Source organism: Pseudonaja textilis, chromosome 2 (assembly GCF_049901715.1).
Source record: "Pseudonaja textilis isolate UNSWEBS1 chromosome 2, rPseTex1.2, whole genome shotgun sequence".
Classification (NCBI taxonomy): Eukaryota; Metazoa; Chordata; class Lepidosauria; order Squamata; family Elapidae; genus Pseudonaja; species Pseudonaja textilis.
This window is the reverse complement of record NC_141991.1, coordinates 237,889,680-237,917,617: the sequence shown is the minus strand read 5'-3', so window position 1 is coordinate 237,917,617 and position 27,938 is coordinate 237,889,680. Positions and strand designations below refer to the sequence as shown.

Here is a 27,938-nt window from a genome sequence, read left to right as displayed (position 1 = left end):
TTTTAGTCTTAGTCTCAGAAGAGAGTGTGTCTGAGTGAGTATCTTTGTTTCCTCCTGTTGGAAAGTATTGCCGTTCCTCCATTTTTCCTAATTGACTGATATTTCTGGATTTGATGTAAGTCTGATACTGAACTGTTTTTTGACACTGGACTTTGATATTTGGATTATCCCTAGATTGAAAACTGACTGATTTACTTGTGAATGACTTTGGACTGTGTTTGCACTTAAACCTTTCTGGAAGTAAAAACCTACATTTACTGTACAGTGTATCTGTGTTCTGTGTGTGTATTATTCAAACACTTCTCTCAAATACGTCTCCCTGTATGCGCTCATTCTCCTAACAGGGAATTACCTCAACAGAGATGATATCCATAACTCTGCAAGGATTGTAATCTCTTAATAATCTGTGTTTAAAACATCAAAACTATCTCTAAAAGTTGGATTCTTTATGTAGGGACCATCTCTAAAGTTTCAAGATACACAACAAATCCCAAACAACCCAGCTACTTACACAGATTACTACTAAGAGCCCAATATTTATGTCTGAATTATCACACTGCCCCAAACCATAGTTGCTTACCTATCAGTTATTGAGTAGCCATAACTGGTTGGGTTGAAACATGCTATGACAAAACCAAGTAATGGTGTGTGAGCTAAAGCTTCATCACACAATGTGCTAGCAACTTATATCATACCATGTCACTAAAATGGAACCAATATTGATGAAAAAAATACTACAAAAAAGAAAATTGCTGTTTTTCTGTCACTTCTCTTTGAAGTGGTCCACCAATAAACCAAATAGAAAAGTTCATAGTCTATATTTCTGACAAAATACTGCTAGATTTGGTAGATTTACCTATTTTATATTTACTAACACACACATAGAGAAACACAGAGCTTATCTCTCTCTCTCTCTCTCTCCATCCATCCACCTGCAGTGGTTAAGGTACTAGCTCATGAGCTGGAAAAGCACCTTCTAAGGTACTAGTTCATGAGCTGGAAAATCAGCTTCTTGTCATTCCTTAGGCACAGAAACAAAATTGATGATTTGGGTTCACTTTATCTTCGGCATTAGACTGGTAAATAAAAAATAACTACCTATCAACCTGCCCTTAACCATTATGGTAGCTTATGTTTCATAACTTTCAAGTGGAGGCTTTTATCCTGCTATAGATTCAGGATGATAATGATGATGGTATCCATTTATGATAAATATCTATTCATGGTAAATACTATAATACCAATTCATGATAATTATACATTACTGTTTATATATATGACTGACCTCGGTAAGCTTTTATTACTTTGACAATATAGTTGATAAGCCACTCCGATTGAAACAGCCATTTTCCAATCTCCAAGTTTCTGGGCTAGCCACACAGCTTCTGGAATCAGTCCACTGATGAGCAACAAATCAAGAGTATATTCTACAGTCCAAGTAAAAGACAGGCCATTATCCCTAACTGCTTCAGTGACTCTGGAATGTTGCAGAGGAATAATACGAAAGTTCCCATCTATAATAAAAAGTAGTTGTTGTGAGTTTATTTTGTTCTTAAATTGCTCAATGGCTAATTATTTGCAAACTTACTTAAAAGTAAGACCAGGTGAGTTCTGAGCCTGTTTTCCGATAAGCTGAACAGTCATCAGAACTGTAGATAATTTGCATCAGATATCCAACCCACCAAACATCCTACTTTTATCCCAGAAATTTAGACCAGCAGCTACAATTTTCAGTTCTGCAAGAACAGGGCCTGTCACATTGGATGTATTTAAAGGAGGAACATTTTTCATTCAGAGGAATGTCAAAGACAAGCATTATGACATTAGTTTACTTAAAAGAGATATGGAGCAGCAGCTAAATGAACGAGATAAATTGTACATTAGGAAATAACTACAAAATACTACTATCCAATAATATCCAATCCACGTTAGGTGCATTTCTATAGGGCAGGATGGAGATTACCTCTCAATACAGCTCTGTAATGTTTCTTGTCACTATAGCAGTAAGCAAGCATATGAAACAATATCAAAAGGTACCTGGCTTGATATGAAGTGGTGGTAAGATACCAACACTGTGGGGAGGAAGTATATAAATTGGCCCATTAGTGAAGTAGGCTGCCATGAATCGGGCCAAAGACTGAACCACTGCCAGAGCAGCTTCAGCATGAATATCTTTTATCCATTCAGCATCTAAAATGAACATTTAAACAAGTCTCGGGTAATTGAATGAAGTAAAAAGCTCAAAATAAAGTTATTACTACTCAGCATGTAAGAATTCCTTGGTCTTTCAGAAACAAAAGCCAAAGACTGCAATCTTATACTAATGTAAGTCTTACTGATCTTAATGGAGCTTACTTCAATAATAACAATGAATGATTTGATGTAAGTGCTGCCAAACTCCAGAACAATTTCAGGCAGCTCACAATAGAACAAGGAAAATAGAGTATACAAGGAGTAAGAAAAGAAACAAAGTAAGAACAAGCAAAAATAAAGTTCAAAATTGTGAATTCACCCAACCTCACAAATATATACATCCTGCAAGGAGCTCCAGTCAAGCTAGCCAAGGGCATGTGAGAACAGCTAGGACTTTAAGACTTTCTGAAATGCCATCTTCCCGCAGAGGGCAGGTGCTGCTGGGATAGGACTATACTGAACCCCCAAATAGTGACACACAAAATATTTTGAAGCGAACCATTTTAAATGTCAAACACCGTGTTTTGAGGCAAGACAATCAGTGTGCTTTAGAGAAAAAAAGAGTTGTAGCAGATACGCTGATAGTTATTACAAGATAATAGCCATTTCATTTTTGAAGACACTGTACAAGTAGTCCTTGACTTACAACAATTTTAGTGACTGTTTGAAGTTACAATGGCACTGAAAAAAGTGACTTATGACCATTTTTCACTTATGACCGTTGCAGCATCCCAATGGTCATGTGACTTACATTTGGATGCTGGACAGCTGGTTCCTATTATGACAGTTACAATGTCCCGGGGTCATGCAATCCCCTTTTGCGACTTTTGGACAAGCAAAAACAATGGGGAAGGAAGATTCACTTAACAACTGTTATTAATCTAACAGTTTTAGTGATTCACTTAACAAGTGTGGCCAGGAAAGTCATAAAACAGGGCAAAACTCACTTAACAAATTTCTAATTTAACAACATCAACCATGGGCTCAATTGTGCCATAAATTGAGGACTACCTATATCTTAAGCCAGATTTGGGGGAAAATTTTGGGAGATTTGGGAGGGAAAGAGTTTAAAAGCAACCAAATAAAAACTGCATAATGTAATTCAAAGCAATGTTCTATTATCCATATAGAAATGATGAACAACATATGTTTATAACACTGTAACAAAAACAATACATCTGCAACATATCAAATTAAATATATTTAGTGATGACTCATTCAGTGAATGTTCAAAATTAGATAGTGCTGAACGAGACTTATGGATGGTCCTTGAAGCTGCAACTATCACAGCGTCTTAGTCACATGATTGCAATTTGGGTGCTTGGCAATTATAGCTCATAATTATGACCGTTGCAATGTGTCACAGTCATGTGATCGCCATTTGGGACCTTCAGTGCCAACTCCCAACAAACAGGACAAATGAGGAAGTTGGCAGGGAGTTAAAAGTTGTGGTCACACGACACTGTGTTTAATGATAGCAACTGGAATGCTGGAATATTTCGGTGCAAACACTTTTCACTTTATGACCGTGTTGCTTAGTAACTGAGTTGCTGGTAACAATTATTGTCCTTAACTGAAAACTACTTGCATTATTATATGTAACTTGAGTGATGAAAGAAGAATTCTGCATCTACATACCTGTCATAACATCTCGGTTTTTTACAGAAACTTGGTTTCGTTTTAGAAGTTCATATACCAGATGATCACACAGACCCTGAGCCTCACTTATATTATAATGATACAGATGGGAATATAAAATAGCAAGATAATATCGAGTTTGAAGAAAGGGTATTCTCTTTCCCCCTATATTTAGAAGAAAAATAATTGGACAAAAGCTAAAAACATAATCCTAGTTATATAAAAATAAACCCTATGCATATATGAATGCAAATCTACTTCTCAGATCCATATTCATAAATGAAAATAGAAATACATAATGCAAATCTACTTCTCAGATCCATATTCATAAATGAAAATAGAAATACATGATGCAATTATTATATTAGATTATTATATAAGAATACATTTCATTTGAATCATTTGATAAACAGTAATTTAAACAAGATTAACTGAATGATTTTTCAACTTGAACTCTTTAACAGCATTATTGCAAAGAAAAATTAGCATAGGCAAACTCTTTTGAATCCCAGTGTTCTAGTTTATAAATATTAAGCTTAACTTTTAATAATTTTAATTATCTTATTTTTACTTCTGGCTTTTTCTTATCTGCACCAAATGCTATATTGCTAGATTCTCTGTCTGCATATACCCAATAAGAAAAGCGTGAGGCAGTTTTAGAAACCTCCAATTCAGGTATGTACACATATTATCTTTATTTCTATTTTGTACAATCTTTCTCTCTCCCCATGTTTCCCCAGGCAATTACAAACCCATTTAGGATAGGAATGCTGTGATGGAGCTCTATCTTTCTCTCCAAGCAACATAATTACTACTTTAAGAGGCTATATGGGCAAAATATAAAGACAGATTAAAGAGAAAATGATGTGGTAGGTTGACAAGCATGAAACTATTCTGTGAAAGAGGACACAAAACAATTGCTACAGTGATGATAGGAGCATGAAATGGAATTCTAAGGGGTGATAGTGTAGGAAGCATCACACATAAGGGACTTAAGGTCTACATGCTGTAAGATTATTAGCTGCAACTACAGCACACTGACAATTTGCATACTTTTATCTTGCCTCGCTATGTTGGATGCAGGCCAATTGTGGAACAGGAGCTGGATGAAAGGGCCAGATTGAGACTTGAAATAAAAACAAATACCAAATTATTAGCTAAGGAATATTCTTCAATACACAATTGCAGATGAATTGCATTAAGGAGTATTGAAGGAATTTGCTGAAGTTCAGTTAAACTCATACCTTAATATGCAGGTAATCCTTGCTTAATGATGTTAATTGAAATTGGCAAGTCTTGTTGCCTTTTTCCTTTTGTGCAATATCACACTGTTTTTAGATTATAAACAGAAAGAACTGCGTGGGTTTACCATCACTGAACTTATATACAGGTGAAACTCGAAAAATTAGAATATTGTGCAAAAGTTCGTTTATTTCAGTAATGCAATTTAAAAGGTGAAACTAATTTATGAGATAGACTCATTACATGCAAAGCAAGATAGTTCAAGACGTGATGTGTCATAATTGAGATGATTATGGCTTACAGCTTATGAACACCCCAAATCCACAATCTCAGAAAATTAGAATATTGTGAAAAGGTTCAATATTCTAGGCTCAAAGTGTCCCACTCTAATCAGCTAATTAAACCATAACACCTGCAAAGGGTTCCTGAGCCTTTAAATGGTCTCTCAGTCTGGTTCAGTAGGAATCACAATCATGGGAAAGACTGCTGACCTGACAGTTGTGCAGAAAACCATCACTGACACCCTCCATAAGGAGGGAAAGTTTCAAAAGGTAATTGCAAAAGAAGTTGGATGTTTCCAAAGTGCTGTATCAAAGCACATTAATAGAAAGTTATGTGGAAGGGAAAAGTGTGGGAAAAAAAGGCGCACAAGCAGCAGGGATGACCGTAGCCTGGAGAGAATTGTCAGGAAAAGGCCATTCAAAAGTGCTGGGGACGTTCACAAGGAGTGGACTGAGGCTAGAGTCAGCGCATCAAGAGCCACCAAACATAGACGGATCCTGGACATGGGCTTCAAATGTCATATTCCTCTTGTCAAGCCGCTCCTAAACAACAAACAACGTGAGAAGTGTCTTATCTGGGCTAAAGAAAAACTGAACTGGTCTGCTGCTCAGTGATCCAAAGTCCTCTTTTCTGATGAGAGCAACTTTTGCATCTCATTTGGAAACCAAGGACCCAGAGTCTGGAGGAAGAATGGAGAGGCACACACTGCAAGATGCTTGAAGTCCAGTGTGAAGCTTCCACAGTCTGTGTTGATTTGGGGAGCCAGGTCATCTGCTGGTGTTGGGCCACTCTGTTTCATTAAGTCCAGGGTCAACACAGCCGTCTACCAGGAGATTTTGGAGCACTTCATGTTTCCTTCCGCAGACGAGCTTTATGGGATGCTGACTTCACTTTCCAGCAGGACTTGGCACCTGCCCACACTGCCAAAAGCACCAAAACCTGGTTCAATAACCGTGGGATTACTGTGCTTGATTGGCCAGCAAACTCACCTGACCTGAACCCCATAGAGAATCTATGGGACATTGCCAAGAGAAAGATGAGAGACATGAGACCGAACAATGCAGAAGAGCTGAAGGCCGCTATTGAAGCATCCTGGTCTTCGGTAACACCTCAGCAGTGCCACAGGCTGATAGCTTCCATGCCACGCCGCATTGAGGCAGTAATTGCTGCAAAAGGGGCCCAAACCAAGTACTGAGTACATATGCATGCTTATACTTGTCAGAGGTCCAATACTGTTCTATGTACAATCCATGTTTTATTGATTGCATGTAATATTCCAATTTTCTGAGATTGTGGATTTGGGGTTTTCATGAGCTGTAAGCCATAATCATCCCAATTATGACAAATCACGGCTTGAACTATCTTGCTTTGCATGTAATGAGTCTATCTCATATATTAGTTTCACCTTTTAAGTTGCATTACTGAAATAAATGAACTTTTGCATGATATTCTAATTTTTCGAGTTTCACCTGTATACTTCCAAGGTAAAGAGAAAGATATAAAAACTTTAAATTAGAGATGGACCACCTCTGCTCTTTTGTCCAGTGTCAAATGTCCTCTGAAAATCTTTAAGAGCAACCTTCCTTACAGTCTGCTGCTTGGGATAGAAACAATCAGCACAGAAAATAGGGAACACAAAGTGCAAGAAAGTGTATCAGAGTTAGAAAGATCTTATCACCTACTTTTGGCTTTGGCCCCATTCACTGCTTTCTTCAACTCTACCCACCATACTGCTACAAAGAGACTCCAATGTCAACAATAACAAAAAGACCACCCGTATCTCTTAAAACAAGTAATTTTTGCAGAAAGGACTAACCTTAAAAATGGAACCACTATCATACCTTTTGCTTTTGATTCCTGATAAGCTCTCTCCCAGGCTTCCACAGACTTTTTATACGATCCTATCAGGAACTCTTCCTCACCTTAAAAACAAATTGAAATCTAGCATTTAAATTAATCTTAATCTTCAGGCCAGTTTGCTTGAGACCAACAACCATTAATTATTTTGTTCTCACACAGATGACATTGATACTTATTAGGAAAAAAAAATCTGAATGAATTAAGTTCACTGTGGGTATTATCAGGAATCTGTTTTGTTTCTCAACGTAAGAGTTAATGGGAACATTAACCCTTTGTTGGATATCTCATCCCGCTGAAGGCAGAATTTAAGGTCAATTCAGTCCCTTAAATTGTGTCAGTTATTAGCATTGCAGGTGGTGGAGGATCAATTTTTTATTTACATGTATATATTTATGCAAGGTGATGAAGTGATGGTGGTTTCTTCAAGACACTAACCATTCAGAGACCTAAGATTCAGAAGCTGTTCCAAACTTTCTCCCGAAGACTGTAAGATTGCCTGTATATGGCTTGCAAGTGCTTTGGCCACTGGAATTTCCTGAGCAATTTGGATTTCAGTCATTGATTTGTTTGAGTTATTCACTTTTCTGCTTAGTTGTGCCCAATACCAAATCACATGCTTATACAAGTGTCGCCAGATTACAGCTAACCTAAATTTAAAAAGAATTAAAGTTACAAATTAAAGCAAGCTATTGACAAATCCTTACACATTCTATATTCTTACACTAGTATTTCAAAGAGAAATCACCAGGAAATTCAGGGCTGCAAACCAGGCCCATAAGTAATAATTATACTACCATCATTATGATCAAGTGACTCGAAGTGTGGATTGTGTGAAGAAATGGTAGATCAGATATTCAGCTCATGCAAGATCACACAAATTGATTATGAACAATGATATAACAGTCACCAAAATTATTCAATGGAATAAATAATTTTATAAAAAATAACATGGGACACTAATGAAAAATTGAAAATGAGCAGGTTAAATATTGCGGGATTTCCAAATACAAACTGGTAATGTCTTGGCTCATAATGCACAAATTTAACTGTGGTTGAAAAAAATAAAGTGTGATTAATTGATGGGCAATACCAGGGGATAGAAGAATACTGTAGAAGACAAAGAACTGGAGATGATGATAAAGTATTAAGATCTGAAAACTGATGTTGACAGATCATGGCATAAATTGGCTGTGGCCACGGTTTATTGGCATTCTGGGTCTCATACTAAAATCTATTACAGGTGTTAAGAAACCAGAAGGGTTACACGAACTCAAATGCTGCATTTTACTTGTTCCAGAATTCTTATTTACGATATTTTATTCATGATTCAAGTTACACTACGCATCAAAATAGTAAAATATTTAAAGTAATATTTTCATACAAGAAATACCTTTTTTCTTGATTCTCAGTTTGGTTTGCCATTGTAAGAGAACACGTTAGCACAGAATGTATTGCACAGTGCTTCTGGTGACTATTCCAATCCATGCGTTGAAACAGAGGCACATCAATAGAATCTAGTTCCACTTTATTACTACCATTCAGATCTGCTAGAAGACCTTCATACTGTGGTATTTTTTGGACATTTAAATAATGAATAACCATCTTCAGCAATGAGAATCCTCCCAAAAGATTAGTGGAGAAAAAGTGATCTTGTTGTCCTGCAAGTATCAGTTTCAAGGTCTGCATTGTGAATTTCATTAAATGCCCCAATGTTTGTCCGTGTTGATTATCCCAACTTAGGACCGTCAAAAATTGGTGGAAACAGTTTAAGACACATTGTATCCATGATTGATTCTTGACAGGATGATCTAATTCTTTCAGCTTCACATGCTGGAGAATGTTAAAGAAGTATACAATGCAACGAATGTTAAAATTCAATAATATGTCTTTTTCTTTTATACTTCTTGAAGTGCCCACTCTCCAAGCAGCGATGAGATTCTTTTGAATATGGTTCAGTTCAAACAACAGGCCATCTTTTTTTCTGTCTGTTCCATCTATAGCATGAATTGTGTCAAACATTGATGCAAATTCCAGCTGGCCTTCATCACTTAAAGCGAAATCTGCTTTTTGGCTTCTCAAAATGTATGAGTTACTTTGAAAAAAATTGTCATCACTGGATTCTTCATTGCATTCCTATATTAAAAAAATGTTATACATCTGAAAGATGCTTATTTTGTGACATATGTATCAGTAATAATTATATCCACATATACAGTACAATATATATATGTACACACATATACACATACAACACATGAAAAAAATGTGAAACATAATATTTCTCTAAGTGCTGGTCTACAAACTGTTGCAAGTGAGATATCTAAATTCTTCATGGCTCTATGGTCAGTTTGGTGTACGAATGGTTCAATATCTATTCAGCAAAATGTAAATGAATACTTAGCCAAGATAAAATGTTTGATATTTTTGTATAGGTTCACTCTAAGTTAAGATTAGGGATTCTGTATCACATAAGTAGCCTTCTGAGCACCAGAACAGAAAAAAGGAAGATTTATCCGTAACAGAAAACCATAAACATAAAATTCTACATTACTATCCTCCAAACAAACAAAATGGCCTTTCTATATGACAATTATTCTCATTCACATTATATTATTAAATATTTTACTATTTATTTATTATGATTTACAATTATTAACATTAATCATTCAATGTTACAAAGCAATGAGAATACCTGGAATAGTGATATTTCTTCAATTAGTTCAGTGGCTGCCTCTTCTTCTTGTAGAAACTTTGGAGTGCCAGAGAAAGTAGAAAGTTGATTTTCATATTGTAGGAGATTAGCTCTTAAAGAAGACAATGACTGCAGTGGCTGCTTTTTCCCCTCAGACTATGGAAGAGAACAACATAAAGTCTGAAACTTTAAGCAGAAGAATAAAGAGATGTATAGAAGAGAGCAACAGAAGACATTTTCATCAGAAAAGAATACAGGTAATCCTTGACTTATGACCACAATTGAGTCTAAAATTGCTGCTGCTAAGCAAAACAGTTGTTTAGTGAGTTTTGCCCCATTTTATGACTTTTCTGGCCACAGTTATGAATAAGTGCAGTTATTAAGTTAGTAATACAGTTGTTAAGTGAATTTGACTCCCCTGTTGACTTTGCTTGTCAGAAGGTCACAAAAGGGGATCACATGATTCCAAGACACTGCAACTGTCATAAATATGAACCAGTTGCCAAGCATTTGAATTTTGATTGTGTGACCATGGGGATGCTGCAACAGTCATTAAGTGTGAAAAATGGTCATGAGTCACTTTTTTCAGTGTACAGTAACTTCAGCCAGTCACTAAACAATGGTTGTAAGTTGAGGAAAGTAGAAAAGTTGATTTTAAGTAAAATACAGAAGAACACTGAGAATTACCCTTTGGCAAAATATTAAGCAATTTCCAATTCTTGGGGAAAGAGAGTGTTAACTCATAATTGGATACCTTCTTAAAGAAACAAACAAATTATTGTAAGTAGCAACTGTTTTATGGCCATTTTCAGAAAGGACTCTATGGACCTTAATTGCAAACCAATATTATATGAGAATAAAAAATTAAGAAAGCAGTGATTACCTTGAACGTAATCAAATTGTGGTGCAACTTTTCTAGACGTTGGGCTGAATCAAGCAGCAATGACTTTGTATATGTAGAAGGTGAAAACTCACTGGAAAATTTAAGAACAGTAACCATGTATCCATCAGAAGCAAGGAGATAAGGCAAACTCGAGTGACATGTGACAGAAAACCTCTGCCTCATGAAGTCCCCTTCAGAAACTGATGAATCATGAGAATTCAAGAAAGAGTTCTGTGATCTAGCAGATAGAAGAATAAACCAACAAAATAAAAGATTAATGTACAGTATCATAATGCAAAAATGTTTATCTCACTTAAAAGTATATTAGGCTAAATCCCCACCCCGAATACAGTATGTTAAGCTACACTCATAGAAAATGAGAAGAGGTCCTTTAAGATGGAGTTAATCTTTCTTGCCAGTGACATTTTCACTGACAGAGAATAAAAAAATAAGTTTTAAAAATGAAACATTTAAAATATAAATACGCCTTTGGCAAAGAAGAGCAAGACCCCTTACTTAATTCCCTCTGGACTATCATGCAGATCACCTTTTATCTTATCTTTTATTTTACTGAATTTATTGTAGTTTCTTTTACTATTGTGAGCCAGCCAGAGTTGTTGAGAGTTGAATAGCATACAAGTTTAACAAATTATTATTATTAGAAAATATAGGGAAGAAAACATAAAGTTCAGATGACATTTTTTAAACTGTTTTATTATCTCACCTGTGTGTTATTAATGGATGCAGAGGAATAAATTCTGCTGGTCCAAATTCTACAGAGCAGCCATAAGTAATTAAAGTCATCAATTCACCCAAGCACGTCATTATGATCAGAGATCCACGTTTTAACATGCAAACCAAAAACAGACTATCAGGAGTCCAGCTCATGTCAGAAATCCAGTAAGACCTTCAACAATACAATGAATCATATTTTCAGGAACATGCAACTAAAATATCCACACTGGATTTCAAAGTATCTCCTGGGGGAAAAAAAGCTGGTTTCATACTGACCTTATTAATTTGGATGGAATTTTGGGATTCTTGCTACCACAACCTTTAAGACTCCCTGAAGTAGTAATAAAATTCTTAGTGCTCATAAACAGAATTTGAGTTGCCTGAGCATTAAAAAAAAAGAATAATAATAAGTTTAATATAGACAAAAGACCAGGATAAAATGTAACAATTTATTAATGTTTCATGTGTCTTTATCTTTTCTTAAATTGATTTTCCTTTTATAAATTATTCGTTGAACATAAATGCTGATTCTGGACAAGATACAAAATTACTCTGTTCCTTGATTACATCAGAAGTCTTTTTGCTGAATATAATTTTAAACTTTAAGACTTAAAGCAGGTGTGTCAAACTCATGGCTCACATGACATATTGGGACTTTTTCCCCCTTTGCTAAACTGGGCATGGGTGTGGCCAGCGCGTGATGCATCCGGCCTGTGGCCTGGGAGTTTGACAGCCCTGACTTAAGAGAGTCTTAAATTAAATTAATTAAAACTAATTAAAACTAATTAAATAAATTAAAGACTGCACCACCAGAAGGAAGTGTTCCCCCATCCCCTTCCTGGAAAGCAGCAGCAGATTCTTTTAATAGGATGAAGGGTAGCAAGTAGAACTGGAGACTGGGCAGTTTCCTTAAAAGTAGCCAGAGGAAGGTTCACAGGGATTTCCCTTTTTATTCTATGGCCTTGCATGCCAGATAGGCTCTGTGATCATATATAAATGTAAGAAAGTGACGGTTGCCAAGAATTGAAAGGGGAAGGCAATTAAATTCTAGGCATCTTCTTCTATCAGGGCGATACTGGATGTATTCAAACTAATTTACAAAGCCAAATTTAACAAAGGACACCATATTAATAAAGTCACTTTCTCAGTATGCTTTTAACATTGGTACCTGTAGATCCTTTTGATTGAGAGCAACTGCTAGCACAAGTCCATCATGTGAGAATGCAGTAAGCAAAGCACCTCTTGACTTCACTGATTCACAAGCGGGAACCAAATTAAGCAGAGAGCATGTTTGTTGTGCCCAATGGATTTGACATGGTACAGAGCTACATTGGATGAAGAAAAAAGTGCATATTACAGGAAAAATGGAAAATAATTTTATTGATGTATAGTCAAGTTTTCCTTCTTGTTAAGCATGCAAAAGGATATTGTTAATCGACATGGACTTCAAATAATTAAACCAGCCTACTTCACCCATTTTTATTAGCTAAAGTTTCTGGAAAGTTAAACCTAGATTCTTTGAAATTAAAAGTTAAGTTAGTGAGCTATGCAATTGAAAAATAGTGAAAGAGAACTATGTTAGTCCAAAAGTTCACTTAAGTTCCTTCTATCTCATCTACTAAATATTATGGTTTAATGTACTATCCATCCTAGTTTTTTTGGCAGTTATTATCCACTTTTTATGAAACACAGATTATATATATTCCTAAAATATAAATTGAGATGTCAAGGGGAAAAATATAATTGTCTATCTAATGTATTTTTCATTCAAAATGATATATTTATCACCTAGTCCCTTCTATACATGCATGCATATAAACAGCAATTTTCATTCATAAACCATATGCATTTTACTAAATATCTGATATAAACATCTGCATTTAAATGTCAGTATATTTATGTTTTACCTTGCATTGTTTAAACTGTTCTCCTGCCATTTGATCTTCAAAAATATCAGCACCAGTTGGTCCTCAGAATAAAATGCAAAAGAACCCAAGCAACAATTTCCCAATACCTGTCAACAAATCAACATTTTGAATAACTCACTTGAAGTATCTATGTATCAATTATTTAAATTTATATATGATAATTATTCATATTTTATCAAGTGGTCAGCAATTAATATGTTATGGAACACTTAACCATTCCCCTATTAATCCTTAAAAAATTAAACTGCAGTAATAATGAACTATCTTGCCCATGCAATATGATGATTAGGATTCTAAATTCTACTGTGTTGTCTGGAAAGAAACATGTACAAAACACAGCAGAAAATTCAGTATATTGCCATTGCATGCGAACATGCCAATGCAAATAGATAAGACCAAGATATTGGGCATTAAATATGTCCCAAGGAGGATCTATACAAATATTGCCAAGATAGAAGACTCCCTATTCATGATCCCTGCCATTCAATTTTATCCCTTCCTGAACCATGTCAGGATTCAGCTTACATACAGATAGTCCTCAATTTATTAATATAATTTAGCCTAGAATTATAGTTTTAAGTAGTGCTGAGCTGAGCTGAGCATTATATTTTACAACATTTTTTGGCAGCGATTGGTAAGTATATGTGTGAAGCAGGTTTTAAGTGAACAGAGTGGGGTTGTTAAGTAAACCTACAGTTCACAATAAGATTTTTTTTGCCAAAAACAGGAAGTAAAAGTTGTTTTCAGGAAAAAAAAATGTTGTAAATCAAGGTCACACGTCCATGGAATGCTGCAAAGAGCTGTGAACGTGGGCTGCTTTTTAAGCACCCAAAATGGGATCATGTGACCATGGGGGTCAGCCATGGAACTTTCAATCCAAGTTGTAAGCATTTTGGGGATCTGTTGTAACTTCAAATAGTTGCTAAGCTAGTCATTAACCAAGGACTATCTGTATTCTGTACAAGCCCATCCGTGTATAAGCCAACTCTCAAATTTTTAAAACTGACATACCATGAAAAATATGCCACTCTTAGCACTCTTAGTCAACCCATCTTTTTCTTGGTAGTCTGGTTAAAAATTCAAGGGTCACTTTATTTGCAGATTGTCTTACGTATAAGTGGAAAATACAGATACTTTTAACAAGTGTTACTGTATTTAGTCACTGATAGGCCTATCCTCGAAATAAGCAAAACCTGATTTTTTTTTGGGGGGGGGTGTATTTTGACACCTAAAAAATGCTCGTTTATCCAGAAGTATGTACTTGAGGGTGACATGTCTGGCTGCATAAGCACCATAATTCATAGTCCAATTATGAATAATACAGGCAATAACCACAGATTCAGTATAAATTACTTTCAATACAAAGTAGATATTTACTTAAGATAAACACATACTCTTCCATAATAACCAGAATTATGTGGCTGTTATAAGAAATTCACTATTTTAAAAATAAGATTATCAATGAATAAGATGAGATGCAGTTTATATTTTACCTCATTTTCAATAAAATCAGCACCAATTACAGTTTCTTTTTCTTTGATGGCTGGTAACACAACTGAAGCTTCAGGAATAATTTGGGACCACTGCCCCATTGCAGAAATTTGAGAAGGTGTTGCTTTTGATTCTATACTTTCCCACAATAAGACACAGACATCTGGAGTAGCAAGAAGTATTTTATTTCCTTTGCCAGAAACACGTAGGCATAACCTCAAGGAATGTTCTAGAAAATAATGCTGAGTTAGAATTATTCAGTTCTTCTAAATCTACTCAAAATATTTAGTTAATTTATGACAATGAAACACATGCTATCACAAACAAGTATAGTTTCTTACCAGGTAATAGAATAGAATAGAATTCTAATCAGGTAATAGAATAAAGAATTTAAACTAGAATACATGTTTTATCATTGATGCTTTTATTGCATAAATAAGCAACACACTTAGTAATAATAGCCTCAATAAGTATACATTTTAGATATTGAGTCATCATGACAATTAGGTAGTACCCTTGATATTTATGAAAAATACTATAAGAAAAATGACAATTTTAAAGTACAGTTCTTAATATATTTCTTTTTAAAATGCTGAGTATTTTTTAAAGATGAAAGCAAAAAAAAGATTTTTTTAACAATTATATTAATTGAATAATCATACCTTGCACTGCCATAGACACTTTTTTAGATTCCTCTATGGCTGGAACAGTCTTTATAATGTCTTGGTCCTTGTTCCAAAGAAAGAGCTCTCCTGTTTTAAGCATTCCTGCCAACCAAGCTCCTATGTGAAAAGATTAAAGTGCATCATTTTAGAGTGTGATGCACGTATACTTATATATGTACACTATGAGCTTAACTCTTCAGTGAGTTCACTCTTTCCTTCCCAGTTAAATATATATTCAATTAGGATCTAATATTCCAAATACATGACTAATTTTGCATCATAAGTGTATTTATGACCAGAAAAAGGGTTAACCAATTTACATCAGAAACAACTAAAGAACTGCTAATTTTCATTATTAGAAACTTCTTTGCATTATATAAAAACAGAACTTCATACATTTAGGTAGAAAGAATTCATAGTGTAATACTTTACCATTTCTTGAAGTTGATAATACAATGACATTCTTCAGAAAAGTCTGTAATTGGGGAATTTTCTTTTTTGTTTTTCCAGAAAGTAGGTTAATTTCCTGTATGTTTTTGTCATCCAATAGGAAAACGGCCTCTTTTTCCTATTAAAAGAATGTCAATCTTTTTACATTTTTTTCTTGCTAATGAATGTCTGGATTAATTCAAGAACTTGGCTAGCACTATAAGAAATAAAAGTAAAACATTAAATAACATAATACTTGATTCAGAAACTCTTTCCTTGATCCTTACACAAAGATAAAATGTTCCTTGAAAACAAACTTTTCTGCTGATTTTTCTGACAATTGTTTTCTGAGCAAAAAGATCTGATATGGAATTTTGATAACAACGATAATACCAGTAGTAATAATTTAGATTTATAAGGTATCCAAATCAGAGATTCAATATAGTTTAAATTAAAAACTTAATAAAATAAAAACAAATTGAGTTGAAAAATTGAAATTGAAAAAGTAATTTCAACCATCATACCTTAATTATCACTGATTCAGTTACAAGACACCATAGTACAAATCCAAGTTTGAACATATATTTTTTATTTTAAAATAGAAAATACTTTAAAAACATAGCAAATAAAAAAAAGATTTTCAAGCATCTTGAGTATGAATAAAATATAAAAGGAATACATGATTAGTATTGTATATTAAAATATCTTGAATAAAATAACTTTTTAAAAAATCAAATAAATTGCAATAATAGTAGTCAGGGTAATACAAATCTGAGATTGAAATGAAAAATTCAAGAACATTATCTTTAGTTAATAAAACAAGTTTAAATAAGAATGCTTTAAGAAAAATCCAAACTTTTGGATTTTCAGCTCTTTTCTAAGCAAAGTAGATATTTTAAACTTCAATGATGCATTTTTCTACTGCTCAGACAATTTTTATTGTAATTCCTAATGTGTATAGATTGATTATTGCTGTTGCTATATTACTTAAGATTTTCATAATGACTTTAAGTTATGCCAGTAAGATTTAATTTTTGGAGGAATGTACCTTTAATGTACAATATATAAAAAAATTATAATTACCTCTCCTAGCCAGGTGATTCGAGGCCATGGCTTCTTCTGTTTGATACATGTAGAGGCTAGTACCTCTAATTTGATTTTCATGATTAAAACATACAATAATCCATAATATTTATCAAACTTTAAATAGCTTTTAAATGGTTCCTTAATGAAAATTCAACAGCATCTCTGCAAAACAATTTTAAGTCTTTAAGTATTGAAATAATTAAACCAGAGATATAATTTCCATGTACTCGTTATAATTATTTCAAAATAACATTCAATACCAGATACCAGAGCATGTCAAATAGGCTTTAAGATAGCATTTCAATTCAGAATACCAGCAATCAGGTCCAATGCACTGCCTCAACTTGCATAATTGAATCCCTCTACTGTGAGTCATCCAACTACATCTTTTGCTTCCCTGGAAAGTGATGAGCATTTGAGTATGCACAGAAGAGTTTTGCCATCTGGATCAAAGCACAGTGGCTGCTCAGGGTCTGCTGCTTTAAAGGGTACTTGCACAAAGATTGTTCAAAGCCAAGCAGACTTTTCAATAACTGCATAGCCTAGGATCACTGATTCATGAGGATGTTAGGATGAATTGATGATAGCTTCTTGTGCAAAAATCTGGCAGATCAAAAATCTGGCAAGATCATATATTATATCAATGAAACTATATACAATATAAAGATATATATGTCTCCCTTCAACTTCACTGGATGATCCCAAATTCTAGTGTTAGTGATAAGAAAAAAACACTATCTACATTAAGCATACATCTATAAACCTGTATTCATTTTGCCTTACTTTCCATTTTTCCAAGTTAAAAGCCCTAAACTTCATATAATCCCTCAGTCATTCCTGCTGCCACATTTTGCATTTTGTTCAGCTTTTCCAATATAAGATATTCCAAGTATGATCACACTAAAGGCTTATACATAGATACAATATTGGTAGTATCTCTCTTGGTTCTTCTTCAGTTACCTCCAACATAAAATTGCTATACCCTGTTCTTCATCAACCTGCCCATTGCAATCCTAAGATCTTTCTCATTACTTGGTATTTATTCAGACTTGTATATTTATCAGTATACATATGAACATAAACTTGTGAAATTCAGTGCCAAAAGATGTGTCAATGGTCATGGATTCAGAAAGTTTTAAAGGGAAATGTGTCAAGTTCATGGAGGTTTCTAGAGCAGCATGACACCCAAGTTACTTCACAACATATATTAATACAATGTATAATAATCACATAATTTTAAAGTCTAGATCCATAAGCATATTGGTTAAACTGTACCTCCTGTATGAAGCAAATATGCCTTTGTTTCTTGCCCACGAGGTTCCATAAAGCATTTTGGCTGGTCAGAACCAGGATGCTTTGCCAGATGAAGCTGTCTTTCTGTTCAAATTGGATTCTTCTTGATTTCCAAAACCATTGCTAGCCTACTGCATATATAAACATAACTTATTTATTTCCTCTCATTCGTATAGTCACCCATCTTACATAAAATGATACTGGGAGATGTATGTGGTAGTAATGAAGAATATATAAAAACTATTAAACAAACAATTTAAATTAAGATAAAAACAAAACAGAAGGAAAACATACAAAAAGGGCATTCCATTAACTGGAATGGAAGGATTTATATTCTTTGCAGACAGCTGGCCATTTGCACCCCCCACAACCTAGTCAGAGATCAGAAATCTTCTTGGGTGAGAAGCAAAACATCCCCAAAGAAAAACAAGAAAGTCCAGTTGCTTCTTGAAAAAAAGCACCTTTGGGACAACCAGGACCTGGATGACTGAGAATCTCCATAGACATTTACACCTGAGTACAGCAGGTGGCAGCATCTAGTTGACGATGAATGATCTAAAAAACCCATACAGCCAGGGTCTTCAAACTTGACAAGTTTTAAGACTTGAGGACTTCAGCTCCCAGAATTCCTGAGCTAACATGACTGGAGAAGGAATTCTGGGAGTTGAAGTCCACAAGTCTTAAAGCTGTTAAGTTTGAAGACCCCTGCCATACAGCTATTAATCCCTGGTTGACTGGATAGGAGACCATCAGGAAATCCAAGCAACAGACTAAACTGGGTTGTAAAGTATCCCAGGAGATAATGACATGCTACTTCTATACAGGTAGCCCTTGACTTACAATCACAACTGAGCCCCAAAGTTATGTTGTTAAGTGAGACATTTGTTAAGAGAGTTTTGCTCCATTTTATGACCTTCCTTGCCACAGTTAAGTGAATCACTGCAGGTGAAAAATTAGTAACCTGGCTGTTAAGTGAATCTGGCTTCCCCATTTACTTTGCTTGTCAGAAGGTTGCAAAGGGTGATCACCCGACCTTGGGCTGCAGCAATAGTCACAAGTATGAGTCAAGCCAAGCCTCTGAATTTTGATGGGGATGCTACAAAGGTCATAAGTGTGAAAAATGGTCATAAACTCACTTTTTTCAGTGCCATTGTAACTTTGAACAGTAATGAACTAGTATAAGTCAAGGACTATCTGTAATGCTGCTTTTCTTTTCTTTTTTTAAAGAACCCACATCACCATGGCATCACAAAGAATTGCCCTGGATTCATAAAGAGAACTTCTCCAATCTTAATGAGGCTTCCAGGCACAATCCCGCCCACCACCTTCTCTCCCGTTTCCTGGCGTGCAAAGCCATCTGACTTCCAGTGAAAAATATAAATCTATTTAATGGCTCCCCACTTCTCCTCCAATCTCTTACTCCACGGATGACTCCCACATAGATCCCCAGGTTGACAAGCCATTAGGAAAAAGTGGTGCAGTAGATCTGGAGGGCTCCGGGATGGATGGAGGGATCCTGCGGGAACCGCAAGATCCCCTCCTCCCCCGCCTTCTCCTTTTTATGCCTAATTGCCAATCAAGGGCTGCTTTGCAACGCGGGGGCGCGTCCCTCACGCTTAGTGCAGGGAGCGGCTTGGCTTTCCGTGCTGCCGCTTTTTCTTGGCTCTGCAATCGCTCGCGGCCGCAAGATCCCGCCTAAGAGAGAAAGGAAGAGAGAGAGAGAGAGAGAGAGAGAGATAGACGCCCCATTACTCACCGCCTCAGCCCAACGGTTTTCCTCTCAGGGTTCAGCAGGCTCCCAAATTGCCAACCAAGGGGTGGAGGAGCGCGAGCACCACGCATGCGCCCCCCGCGCCCGTTCCAACGGTAAACAGGGATGCTCCGCCCCCTCTAAAGCCGCGGACGCCTCGCCTTCTCCGCCTCCTGCTCGGTTCTGGTCTTTTCTTGGCGGTGAGTTGTGGGGTTTCGTTGCCGGAGTGAAGCGTGAGATTGCGACTTCTGCTCGAAATGTCGGGCGTTTTGAACGACTTAATCCAGCCAAGTAGCCAGCAGCCGTTGGTTGAGCTCAAGAAGCTAAGCCGGAGACCAAGAGGAAGCCCCCGGATTTAAGAATAGACGGAGAAGTTGCGGGCGGGGGTTGGGAGTCCCAGGGAAAGGTGAACCGCTTCCAGATGACTGCCAAGAGAACTATAACGAATTTGTTCCTTCAAAGCCACAAGTTGACTCGTGGGGAGACAATCTTTCAGCAGTTCATCACGACCAACAGTCACAGCACAGAGTACTGGCTGACTAGGGTGTGGTTAGTGCTTGGATGGGAGACCACCAGGAAAGCCAAGCAGTATAGGCTACACCTGAAAAATAAAATAAAATCCTGGAAGGAGATGGCAAGTTCCCTCAATATTATTGTAGGTAGGTAGGTAGGAAGGAAGAAAAAGAGAAAGAAAGAAAGAAAGGAAGAAAGAAAGGAAGGAAGGAAGGAAGGAAGGTTGCAGAGATGTACACGTGAATTTTTGGGTAGCTGAGCACAATTAAAAGACTTGATTGTGAGCTGTTTTCTTCACTATGATGGACATTTTGTGCTACATTAGTATCCCTCAACTGGTACATGGGCTTTGATTACAGTCCCACAGGTAGGGAAGAGGGCATTAAAGTAGATTTAAGAGCAGAAACCAGTCTGGTGCCATCAGCCCCAACATCTCTAGGCAACCCCTCTGGAAGGCATCTAAACTGGGGGAAAGAGCATAAGCTTTGTGGGTGATGATCTCATCAGGTGAAAAGAAAGGTGAGAAGTGGTTTAGTAAACACAGTAGAGAATATCCATCTGCTTAAGAAGTCCCTGTTGCAGCAGTATAGTACTTTTTGAGAAATGCCATTTTACTTGGGGCTAATAAATGGTACCCTCCCTGCTATTATTCATATTCTCAGCACTCCCAGGTAAATGTAGGAAACATGACTAGATAAAGTAATTTTACTTTATTGTAAGGCTATGTTGACAGAAACCTGCAAATTGGAAGGTATAAATCTCCTAACATCACTTTTAGCCATCTGCTCAATTAGCCCCTGACCATGAAGTCATGGGGCTGCGTCTGTGGGAATAAACTTTGACTTGGGTATTGGGTAATGATTAATCTTAAGACCTTATACATACATGCTTGCTTAAAGGTCACTGAGATAGTGTAAGGAAATCAAAAACACACTAGAAACAATCAAGCAGCTCAGACAACTGTAAACAAGTCTGTACTATATCTAATTATTGTAATCCACAATGTGACTATACTTGCTATGCTAAAAATCTCAATAAAAGGGAGCACTGGAATTTGCTCTGGGCTCTCATCCCGAGAACACTCGCTTGTGTCTCATCTTTTCCATGAGAGACCACCACATGCGTCCTCTCATTCAATCATTTCAATTATTACACATATACAGAAAATTGGTTATGAACACGTACTATTCTACACCCCACTGAGTCCTCATTATTTTACTTAGAAATTAAAGGCACCTTATATCAAGCTGGTCTTCTGAATAGATCCATATTGTTTTCTGAATAGTAACGTAGTATGGAAATGGTTTGCTATTGCCCTTTTTCTAAGATATTTTAGTACTCAATGTTCCCTACTGAATAACAAGTGTAAGCCATTTTAGCTTTTTCAGTTGGCTCAGGTTGGCTAATGGCCATTGAACCGAAGGCACAGTATAAGTACCATACTACCGGTAGCTAACTCATGGATTTAATTTGCCTTTTGGGCATCCCTTGAGCAATGATGTCAATCATAATCAACTTGGAAGCCTCTTATGGTACCTCCAACAAGAACAGAACAGGAACGCGTGTTTTTTAAGATCCAATGTAGGAATGCACACTTGGGACCAGTTATTTTTTATTATTGCATTAAGACAGCCTTCACAAATAACTTACCAACCAGCATAGGAACTGTACTTCAATCCCCTGGATGGTTAACATTAAAAGTGCCTACACTAAGATCTTAGTAAAATATCAACATTATTTTTGATGCTAAACTTGATATTGAGGAAAGTAAAAACCTCTTTGAAAAATTAATGTTATTTATGTCCCATTGCACAATATCCTTTCTAAAAAGTTCTGTGCTGCTTCTAAAAAAATCCTGTTTTTCGAATGTCAGAATACAGTTGCTGGTTTATTTCTGGGCCCAATTCAAAGTGTTGGTTATCCCCCTTAAAGCCTTTTATGACATGGGACCAGGTTATCTGAGGAACTATCTTGCCCCAATGGGATTATTCCATCCCTTGTTTTGGCAAAAGGATCCCTTTGATAAAGGAATTTTGGCTAGAGGGATCTAGGGGAAGTCCAACTGGAACAACTTGACTTCAGAAGTTGTGCTTCGTCACTGGAGGTTTTTAAGAAGACTGGAATGGAGAACCATCTACTTGAAATGGTATAGAGTCTACTGCTTGACCAGGTGGGTGGGTTGTACTGGAAGACCTCCAAGGTTCCTATTTGAACCTTTTCTGTTGTGACCTCTGGGGTTTGGAACAGCTTGCTACTGGAGGTGAGATCTGACCCCATCCTTCTGGAAGCCCCTTAAAACATGGCTCTGCTGGTTGACTTGGGGCTCCATGGCAGAGGTGGCTGGAGGAGTAATAGAGAAGATTCCACCTCCATACCATTTTAATCTTGGTTTGTAATTTTTTATTTGATTCTTGTTAATTTTAATATCTTTATGTTTGGTTTGGTTTTATTCTATTGTAAGCTACCCAGAAAACATTTTGGACAGTGAGATGGGTGGCATATAAACAATATAGTGGTAAAAAATGTTGCTCGATTAAAAATTATGAATGGCTTGTTTGTTCCTCAGTATTTCTGCTGACATGACCACTATCAAATATCTCTCATAGTACAGGCAAATAGTAATTTCTTTTAAAAGAGAGGTAGGCACACACACTGTAGAAATAGAATTTCTGTCTGAGGCATGATAAATTTTAAAATGAAATGCAGTTAATCAGTTTCATTACCTAAACTACCAGCTGGGACTCTATGGAATAGGGAAGTCTTATGGTCAAGCACGTTGTACAGATTAAAAAAAAACATTTTACAAATAAGTTTAATCTCCAGAACACAATTATACAATGCATCGTAATCCAAAGCATATAAAACAGTTTCACTGTTAGAAAAATTTGGCAGTAGTAAAAAAAAGAACACAACAAAACAACGTTATTTATACATTCTGTTCCATGTGACATTCATTAAGTAGATACACTAAAAAACTGATCAGTAGGAAGTTGATTCTCTTTAGCCTTATCAGCATTTTGCCTTTTCAAGTTCCAGTACATTAATAAGCCAGTTCTCCCAGCCAGGCAGACATGCATCATTGGATTTAGTGAAGCCGCTCTAATTTTGCTTGCAGAGATTTAAAGCTCCCTGTAATGGTCTGTACAGCTAGTGTCGGACTTATAGACTGGAGTTCAACAAGGTAACGGCTAACAGCATCTAAGCAGATATTTGTGAATCGCCGTCTAAAGAGAAAGAAAACAGATGGATCTTATTCCTTTTTTTACTAGATTACTAGACAGTGACTTAAAACGTCTTGAAACTTATATTCATTAAAAAGTTGGTAGATGGAAGGAAAATAAACATGAATAGACCTATTAATACATTAATACATTCATTCTGGGAAGCCTGGATGAAGAGGGAGGCATTCCAGAGACAACAAATTTACAATCACAAATTTCAGGTAGGGAAATTCCATAATGAAGGGCCCAGCTCTTAAGGAGGCTTGCCTGAAAATTATTATTACTTTTATTGTCAGAGTACAACATGTGTAAAATGAGATTGGCTGAGCTTCCCTTTGTGCACCCCCTTCCCCCAACACAACTCACAGTGAAGACAGAAGTCCCTAACCCAGTTCCAATCTTATTATACTATGTGGACTTGTTGCACAATGTGCCGGCCCCACAAGTCTCTATCATGCAATGTTGACATGAAGTTATTTTCCGTTCAGAAATCTGACAGCCCACGGATAGAAACTGTTCTTCAGCCTGTTGGTGTGGCTGGCTATGCTTCTATATCTCCTACCCAATGGTAAGAGAGTGAAGAAGTGCTGACTGGGATGTGAGTTGTCCCTGAGCATTTTCCTCACTCTTCTAAGACAGCGAGCCCTAGCGACATCATCTAGTGGTATCAGGGAACAGCCCACAATGTTTTGTGATGTGCTCAACACCCTCTGTAATGTCTTTCTATCCACGCCTATCAAGCCACACCGTAATGCAATATGTGAGGACACTTTCTATTGTTGACCGGTAAAAGGAGGTCATCAGTTGTCATTCCACTTTATTCTTTCGCAAGACCCTAAGGAAATGGAGTCTCTGTTGGGCCTTTCTGGCCACCTAGGTTGTGATGATTTTCCAAGTAAATAATGGCAAGTTGGCACAAATAATTGCAAGCGCAGTAATCCCTAATGATCCACCAGAATCATCAGAACATCCCGATCCTTGAAGTTATGACTAACGCAGCATCCCAGAGTCACGTGTTCAAAATCCAGGGACTTGCAATTGGTATGTATTTATTTAATTGGTATGGTTGCAGCATCCCAGGGTCATGTGACTGCCATGTGCAACCTTCCCAGCCAACTTCCAATAAGAAAGTAAATGGGGGAAGCTGGATATGCTTAATGACCTTGTGATTCACTTAACCATGGCAAAAAAAAAAAAAGTTATGAAATTGGGTGTACTTCACTTACCAGTTTGCTTAGCAGCAAAAAATTGATATGTTTAAACAATCCTGTATGTGTTGTCAACATGATCATTCAGCATGTGCTCTATTATTAAAACTTCCCTTCCAATGTATAAAAACTTTAAAATACCTTTCAAAAGTAGCTACTTTGTTAGGATCTTGCACATATCCTGATAGCAGTACATGTATGCACTCTAAAAGATGTAATGGTTTCTTCATTTTGCTCCAGTAGGGATCCTATAAAGACAAAAATATGGAAATATATACATGTACTAACACACACGACACATATGCAAAAATAAAGACTCATCAGTTTGTACATGTGTTCACAGTTTAGAGACTGTTAATTCTTCATTGCTACCAAGACATAGGCTAAACTGACAAAGACCAGCAGCCATTGCTGCTCAGAAATCTACACAGATATTTTGTTTGTTTGTCAATTTTAAATAGATGCTCATCTTAAACAAGGTGGCTATGGGCAGTATACAATAAAGCCCACTATTAAAACATACTACAAAACAACTTGATGTGCCTGTTGAATCACTAGGGGCTGAGCTCAACATAAGCTTTCTGTTTTCATTGCTTTTTTTTTTTTAAGCAAGAAGCCAGTTCCCATAAAAACCGCCCTCCTCTGCCAATGATAGCAGTGGGTAAGCAGTATTCTTTCCTGCACTAGCAGTGTTGAAAACATATTAAACCCCACTCCGCTCAGTGGACCTTTAAAATTTCTCCCATTCCAAAAATTCAATCTATCAATTTTGTTCTAGAGCTAAGAAAACCAGGCAAACCCTTTTTAGCCCAAAGGTCTCATTGCCACCTAAGAAGAAAAATATAGTACATCTTTCTTCTTTACAGACATTTCTAACTTTGATATGTGATAGAAAATACATTCAGTTTGGACACTTAATGATCTGTAACTATAATCACCAAAAACCTTTCTAACTGAGCATCTCATAATACTGCATCTAAACGTAAGTATTCTCATCCCATGCATTGTTATAATAGAGAACATCATAAAATAATTAAACTGAAAACTAGATTTTGAACTCTCATACCCGTGCTTTAAAGAGCTGATCATATACTTCAAGAAGCCGTGGTAGTGGGACACCAATTTCTTGCATTGTGTAAGTTACAAATCCCACATCCCAGTTCAAAGAACACACTTGCTGTTCTAGATATTGTACCAAGAAATCTGAGAAAAAAATGTAATGCAATAAAACATCAAATTCTTGCATAGAGTTATGGCAACGATGTTATTCTTTCTTTTTTCATTTTTTTTCATCTATGGAACCAGAGAACATTCTTGACTCCATCTGACCAGTCTCTTGATATAAAAAACAGAGACACTGCTGCCTGTGACAGGACAGGTTAGGATTTAAGTCTGTTGGGAAGAAGCTGAGGTTCTTTAACATAGCTTCTAAAGCGTCAGGGAGATCAAGAAGTCTTAGGTATAGAAAGAAATAGACATATCTGAGCACATTAGGTTAAAAGGGCCAAACCCAGATTCTTTAGAATTCACTCACAGGACACTCTTAGTTACTACTATCTTGACTAATATAAAAATAAAGGTCTTTAGAAAAATCAAAGAAAAATCAAGAGAGAGTAGTCTCGTAAAAGGCTCATTAACATGCATTTATATTATCAGTATGAGATTACTGAATCCAAGAGGGTATCTTAGTTTCTCCTCTTAGCAACCACATCAATATTCATTGGTCCTATGATAACTTGAAGCATATTTAGTTACTGAGTTGGCCACAATTTACTAGTTTTTTATTACCCTCCCCAATTTTGCTTTTCATCAAGACAATAGCAACTAACAAGGCAAAAGGTAAAATGTAAGCCTTTAAAATGTTTGCTTGGATACAATGCCAGAGTCAGGTGGCTTCCATCATTTTCTTTTCCTATTTCTGCTCTGCCTTTATTGGTTTTAAATGACAAGCAAAACCTACAAACAGTATTTCTGGATTCTACCATTTGAAGATTTTGAAATAAGTATTTGGCATAGATTCAACAAAAACAAGCAGTAGGACTTTTTCAAATTTTCTTTCAGCTTCCTTCTTGACACATCTATATTATTCAATATATAAAATTGACTTATATACCTAAAGGGAAATAGCGTGGTGTTCCAGCATAAATTTTCCCAAGTGTTACCATCTTCAGACTAAGAGCCTGCATCCTATCAGGAGCACTCATTGCAAGACTGTCACTCAGTGCTGAAATAAAAAGGAAAATCTATTACATATGTTCTTTCAAACTTCAACTCAATACAATTAGATACAATAAACAGATGTCCAGTTGAGGAAAATGGCAAATTAGATGTCTCCCAATGAATAGTGATAATGCCATGGCAATGACCGATGGCAAGGTCCATTCAATGGAGCTTCTCCGAACAAGGATAGCCCATTTTTACTCCAATCAATTGAAACTAGGTAATGTCATCAGTGCACTGATTCTGTTACCTAGTTTGGATAATGAAATGTCTACAAGAAAAGAACCAAACTCAGAGAGCACCAAAGACATTTTTTCAACCACGAGCTACAAATATTCTCCTTTACTGATTAGAACTTTTGTTAAGAGCCTGAAAAATTGAGTAAATTGAATAACGTTTTCATGTAAATGTGAGTTGTTTATAAAGAAATGCAATATAGATGGACAGCTGAAAACAAACTTGAGAAATTTATGAATGAACACTAGAAGGGACTAAAGCTCCAGGCATGGGGAAAAACAGTGAAATTTGCAGGATGACAGATAAAGGCATGGCATCAAGACATTTCAAAGGACCTTTGAAATTGGGAGATGGCAATTATTGACAGCAGTG

General features: G+C 36.2%; 2 protein-coding genes across 2 annotated transcripts in view; both read right to left on the bottom strand.

Annotated features, from left to right (window-relative positions):
* CPLANE1 (ciliogenesis and planar polarity effector complex subunit 1) overlaps positions 1 to 20,245 on the bottom strand; it is a 58,939-nt gene extending 38,694 nt beyond the window's left edge. The window contains exons 1-18 of the mRNA XM_087927374.1: positions 20,174 to 20,245; positions 18,400 to 18,548; positions 17,122 to 17,286; positions 16,042 to 16,177; positions 15,607 to 15,726; positions 14,947 to 15,173; positions 13,433 to 13,539; positions 12,694 to 12,850; positions 11,802 to 11,905; positions 11,515 to 11,697; positions 10,791 to 11,028; positions 9,908 to 10,063; positions 8,606 to 9,348; positions 7,651 to 7,862; positions 7,197 to 7,277; positions 3,832 to 3,996; positions 2,038 to 2,190; positions 1,286 to 1,514 (exon numbers count right to left, since the gene is read on the bottom strand). Coding sequence (XP_087783500.1) covers positions 1,286 to 1,514; positions 2,038 to 2,190; positions 3,832 to 3,996; positions 7,197 to 7,277; positions 7,651 to 7,862; positions 8,606 to 9,348; positions 9,908 to 10,063; positions 10,791 to 11,028; positions 11,515 to 11,697; positions 11,802 to 11,905; positions 12,694 to 12,850; positions 13,433 to 13,539; positions 14,947 to 15,173; positions 15,607 to 15,726; positions 16,042 to 16,177; positions 17,122 to 17,202 — 3,092 coding nt within the window. The 5' untranslated portion in view covers positions 17,203 to 17,286; positions 18,400 to 18,548; positions 20,174 to 20,245. The remainder of the gene's footprint in view (positions 1 to 1,285; positions 1,515 to 2,037; positions 2,191 to 3,831; positions 3,997 to 7,196; positions 7,278 to 7,650; positions 7,863 to 8,605; positions 9,349 to 9,907; positions 10,064 to 10,790; positions 11,029 to 11,514; positions 11,698 to 11,801; positions 11,906 to 12,693; positions 12,851 to 13,432; positions 13,540 to 14,946; positions 15,174 to 15,606; positions 15,727 to 16,041; positions 16,178 to 17,121; positions 17,287 to 18,399; positions 18,549 to 20,173) is intronic.
* Positions 20,246 to 23,474: 3,229 nt separating this feature from the next.
* The window catches only part of NUP155 (nucleoporin 155), a 28,704-nt gene continuing 24,240 nt past the window's right edge, over positions 23,475 to 27,938 (bottom strand). Inside the window, exons 32-35 of the mRNA XM_087927373.1 lie at positions 27,223 to 27,333; positions 26,176 to 26,312; positions 25,251 to 25,357; positions 23,475 to 23,904 (exon numbers count right to left, since the gene is read on the bottom strand). Of these exons, the coding sequence (XP_087783499.1) occupies positions 23,766 to 23,904; positions 25,251 to 25,357; positions 26,176 to 26,312; positions 27,223 to 27,333 (494 nt within the window). The 3' untranslated portion in view covers positions 23,475 to 23,765. The remainder of the gene's footprint in view (positions 23,905 to 25,250; positions 25,358 to 26,175; positions 26,313 to 27,222; positions 27,334 to 27,938) is intronic.